The sequence below is a fragment of the Buceros rhinoceros genome, unplaced genomic scaffold (genome assembly GCF_000710305.1).
Source record: "Buceros rhinoceros silvestris isolate BGI_N320 unplaced genomic scaffold, ASM71030v1 scaffold46374, whole genome shotgun sequence".
In the NCBI taxonomy this organism is placed as follows: Eukaryota; Metazoa; Chordata; class Aves; order Bucerotiformes; family Bucerotidae; genus Buceros; species Buceros rhinoceros.
In genome coordinates this window covers 1454-6435 of record NW_010407371.1, presented here as the reverse complement: position 1 = coordinate 6435, position 4982 = coordinate 1454, and the positions used below count along the sequence as shown (strand labels likewise).

Below are 4982 nucleotides of genomic sequence, written 5' to 3'. Positions count from 1 at the left end.
TCTAGAAATACAGATAGTTTGAAGTACTTTTTTTTTTTAGTTGGTTGTTTTTTGTTTTTATTTTGGTGCATGGTGCAGCTCCCAAGTATCTGTAGGAATGACAGGTACATCGAGGCAACGGCAGAGAATAAACCCATAGACATGAGAGGTGAACACAATGAGAATCACAAGATACCTGAGTAACTTAAAGTTAGTTTATCAATGCTACTAATGGTACATTTTAATTGAATTACTATAAAAGCACCTGCAACCTAGCTGCATTAATAAAGCTTTCATGTGTATAGCTATGTATATATTAACTCATACTAAAAAGTACACCATAGATCTCCAGCTGCACACATAAAAGGGCTGCTGCTGCCAATACAGGCGATTGTGTACTGAGTCAACTCTTGAAAAATAAGCTACAGCTGTTGTGTTTTGTTCTATAACAACAAATTCACTATCTGCTAACTCTATGCTGCTATGAATAATTCACAGCTGATGCACAGGGACTTTAATATAATGACTTCCAGTACGAGGTATCCTTTATTTATTGCCAGTATTTGCCAGATCAAGCCAGTTACTTCAAGTACTCTGAAAGGAAAATACCTTAGCCAAAGGGCAATTGTTATTATAATTTCATGATTTTTTATGTATGAAACACAAAATCCTCTACTTTGCTATGCAGCAGAATATCATTAGTGGTATGAAAAAGCTTACCTTTATCCTTCCATGCACATCGGGCTTACCGCCAACCGAGTAAGAAGCCTGGCACATCTTTTATAGTCTGTCATGAAAAAAGAACATAAATAGATTACTGAAGTAACCAATTTTGCCTGCAAACATCAAAATTGTTAACAGTGTCCAAATTAGTGTGGTAATAAAGTTCAACAAACACCTTAGTTTGCAACAGGATAGAAATCAAGTCCTTAGACTTAGAAATGGAGTGTGTAAAAATTGCGTAACTGAAAGTCATGTCTAATGGCACATGTAACTACACAACTGCCTTCTGCATAGTAATCTATAAACAAATAGTATGAATGTGCTTGGAGTGTATGTACGTGTGAAATGTGTACATCAGTGTCTCTGCTTAAATGTGGGAGCTAAACATGTGACTGTATTATTTCCACACTACAGGAAGAGTAAGTAGTGCTCATCCATCTTTGAAATCACGCCCTCAGTGAGCAAGTCTATCAAATATTAAGTAATGCAACCCTCCAATATATTTTCTTCCTTGAAAAACTGTTAAATTAAGACAAGTAACATCTCCTAGTCATAGGAATGTTAAGTACAGCTCAAGCAGGTGACCTTATAATATAAATTAATTCATAACGGTATCAAGTTTCATCTTAAAACAAGTAAAATTGTTGTTTCTACAGTAGTCCTATTGTTAGTAGTTCTTATTTTAGGTAATTCCAGCTTTCTGATGCAGTCATACTAATGGGAAGAACCAATGCAAGACAAAAAAAATTCATCCAGAGATTTTCTTTAACACGGCAAAATGAAAGCAAATATTGTGAAAGGTGGTTATGGACAGAGAGCAGAGTAAATTACTTTTCAGGTGCCCAGGCTACTAAGTTGTAAAAAAGACTAGAAGGTATTTCAGAAAAATGCTTTTGTACTGGCTACCACCATGTTGCAGCACCATAGATGCTTTTAATTTCTTTGTAGTTTTGGCCTTTGAATTCCTACATAGAATTAAGAGTATTTCCTGAAATCAGAAATTATCAAAAAGTAGCATCATACTGTACACAAAGAATTAAAGCAAGTTGTTTACATCATTTTCCTAGAAGAAAGTTGCTTTAAGGAGAGGCTAGTCAATCCAGTCTGGTGACTGATGTTGATCTCCATTAGGCATTATTTCATTAATGAGTAACTACATCTAATGTTTCCTAGAGATGCAATGTTAACAATCTCTAACTCACTGCACAGATATAATTGCCATTCATACAAATCATTCTCCATTATCCAGACATTGTGTTGGTGGGTATATCACCCATCAGGAGAAAAAGGCTAATTCAGACTTTAAGACTAAGTAGTTTTTAGCTTCACAGCTTGGAGTACTCATAGTGCTGAGTCAAATTATGTTGTGCTGTGATCCTTATGAAAAGGTAATATGACCCATTTGCTTGTTCAAAACAGACTAGTTGTAACAACTTCCACCTCTGACCACATAAATGGAATGTGATCTGGTTAGCCATTTTCTAATAAATCCTTATCTGTCCCAGGTATTCCTAATCTGAAGCCTTACACATAGGGGAAAAGTCTGCAATGCCTTTAAAATATATTGAAATATTTATTAATACTTGAAATTCGGAATCTGTAACTCTTGTTTCTATTCCCAGCTCTGCTACTGACCCAACTGGTTGACCTCAGACAAGTAAAATAAAGTCCGCTTTCATTCTGAAAAGGCTGTACTAAAATAGTGTCTGCTTACTCAACAGGTCCACCTCAGTAGGAATCTGGAATCACATCTACTGACTGATAACGTGTCAATGTTTGATTTTTTTTTTTTAAATTCCCTGTGCTGCCAACACTGATGGGATTATCAGAAGCTGCATTTGCATAATTTGTGTCCACCAGCTCCTTTTTTCTTCTTTTTTTTTTTATACTAAGCCTTAGGAATTTCTACTTTTGTAACTCACTGAAGACAAGGCTTGTAAAGACTCATTGTCAACGTCACTGGTAGATTGGTAGCTGAACGGTCAAAGCATAAAATGTCTATAAAATATGTTCTACTTAATGAATGAAAAGGAATGAATTCCTTTTAATGAATGAAAAGGAAACAGTCCCACCTGGATTTCAGCTCTATCTTGAATTTCTAGTGCTAGAAATTAAGTATGAGAGGTTTGCAAGAGCAGTGATGTGTTACTATGAAAAGCAGTTTGGTGTGGAACCAAGGAGGCATATAGATCAGTACCCCAGGAAGCAGTGCTTACAGCCATTCCACATAGTGTATTTGCAGAGAATAATTTCTATCTCCATTTTCCTCACTGTAATTAATGCTGATGCTGTTCTAGCAATGCTATAAAGCGTACCTTGTACTTTTTAGAGCGTGCCAAATTCTTCATTGCAAGGGATGTATTCTAACAGCGTATCACTACTGATACTTCATAGAGCTATTAAATTTTAGAGTTTTCTGGTGTTTTATGAAAGTCTCTGGTTTTGGCACTTACATGCTGGGATGGTGCAGTCCCTTGTATTGTGATAAAGCCGATGAAAGTGTTTACTACATTTTGGGCTAAAGTAGAGTGGACCTGAAATATAAAGAAAAAATAAGTTATGAATCATCAGAGCTCACAGGAAAAGTAGTGTACCTTATAGTATGTACACGAAATGATGGATACCAATGCAAATTTAAAACATACCTGTTAAATGCTTTAAGAATTTATCTTTCATCCTCAGATCTCTGGGAACTATTTCTGTCGGACAGAAAAAAGAACAATCACTCTGCTGCACTGGAACTATGTTTGCCAAGAGAGTGAGAACAGGGTATAAACTCTGTCCAGCAAATACCACCACTATGTCTTGATAGATGTAGAGAGGTCAAAAGTCTTTTGCATACAGTGGGCCAAATTTCAAACATTTGTTTTACCTAAGAACCTGCTGAAGATGCACTGTGAAACACACTGTGATGATGAAACAAGTAATGTCTGTTAGGTGTGCAGTCATTACCGATGATGTCAGTAATAACCAAAAGTCTAATGTAACATTACCAAGTTTACCTAGATTTAAGTTGTTCCAGAAATGTTAGCTCATTGTTGCTCAGAAACATCATATTCCACTAGTGGTAAAGACTCAAAGACATATTCGAGTTTGGTTTTGTGTTTTCTAATTCTCTTATGCAAATGTATCCACTTTTTTTTGTCACAGGCATGTTTATACAAGCACTGTCCTGCGGTAATCATGAAACTGGATTGATCTACTTACTTACAGGAATCTGTTTCCCCCCCTTTAGCCGTAAATAAAAATCGCAGGAAATGATCCCAAGCAAATTGCTCTCTTCTGGCTCCCTACGTTTGTGGTTTACCGCCTTGCGTTTTTGTGTTCAGCAGATGGCAAAATTAAACTGGTTTACTGAAATCCATTTTAGCCCTAACCCTTGCTTGTGTCTTCCTGCTTTACAGCTATCTTTGATTGCTTTCCGTTACAAACTCCATGCTGATAGCTTAGTGCTGATTGTGTGTGATACACTACATGTGCTTTATTTATTTGACCATAAATGCCTGAGTAGCCTTTTTCGTTCCCCTGGCACCTCTTATCAGATATAAAGCAGAGAGCATTTCCATCCAGATCCGATTCACTTGTGAGGAGGTTAGACACTTCTCGAAAGTCATTCTTCATTTACGTCTAACTTTAGACAGTGTAAGTAAAATTGACCTTATCATATTTGACCTAATTATGTCAAGAAAAGCATTAAAAACACACATGCTTCACTCAGAAATTTCCCATGGGGCAGGCTCACTGGGAAAGTGATGCTGAAACTGAAATGAAAGACTCTAAGCAGTAGTTCATTTTCAGAGTTGCTGGGAATAACTCCATTATAATAACAGAATGAAAAATCCTACTTACGAATCAGTAACACCACTACCAACTAATCTGTTCCAAAGTAGGTTTATCACTTACATAGAGAACTGTTCAGCACAAACCAGAAGTTTTGCACCAATATGTTGATGTAAGCTGGCCAAAGACTATGCCCACGTTCTACACTGAGATTTAGAGTAGTGCGGATCAGGGTTCCCTGCTTAGTCTGGCCTCTTTAACTTTTCAACATTTATAAAGCAAAATGTTCTCACTGTGCTGATCTTAAGTGGAACTAAATTGTCTTCCTTTGTGTAGAAATAACATTTTTCATTACAATCACCAACAAATGCAAATTGTGAGGGTATTTGAATAAGAACAAGCATAAAGAAAAAGTACAACAAAGCCCTCTGAGATCGATAAGGACAAAACGAACAGCATACTAGTGAAATGAAAGCCAGTTTGGAAAAAGGTGAGCAGAC

General features: G+C 36.5%; 1 protein-coding gene across 1 annotated transcript in view; it reads right to left on the bottom strand.

Moving 5' to 3' along the window:
- Positions 1–701: 701 nt before the first annotated feature.
- FAM150B (family with sequence similarity 150, member B) overlaps positions 702–4982 on the bottom strand; it is a 5518-nt gene continuing 1237 nt past the window's right edge. The window contains exons 2-4 of the mRNA XM_010134433.1: positions 3348–3401; positions 3156–3236; positions 702–766 (exon numbers count right to left, since the gene is read on the bottom strand). Coding sequence (XP_010132735.1) covers positions 702–766; positions 3156–3236; positions 3348–3401 — 200 coding nt within the window. The remainder of the gene's footprint in view (positions 767–3155; positions 3237–3347; positions 3402–4982) is intronic.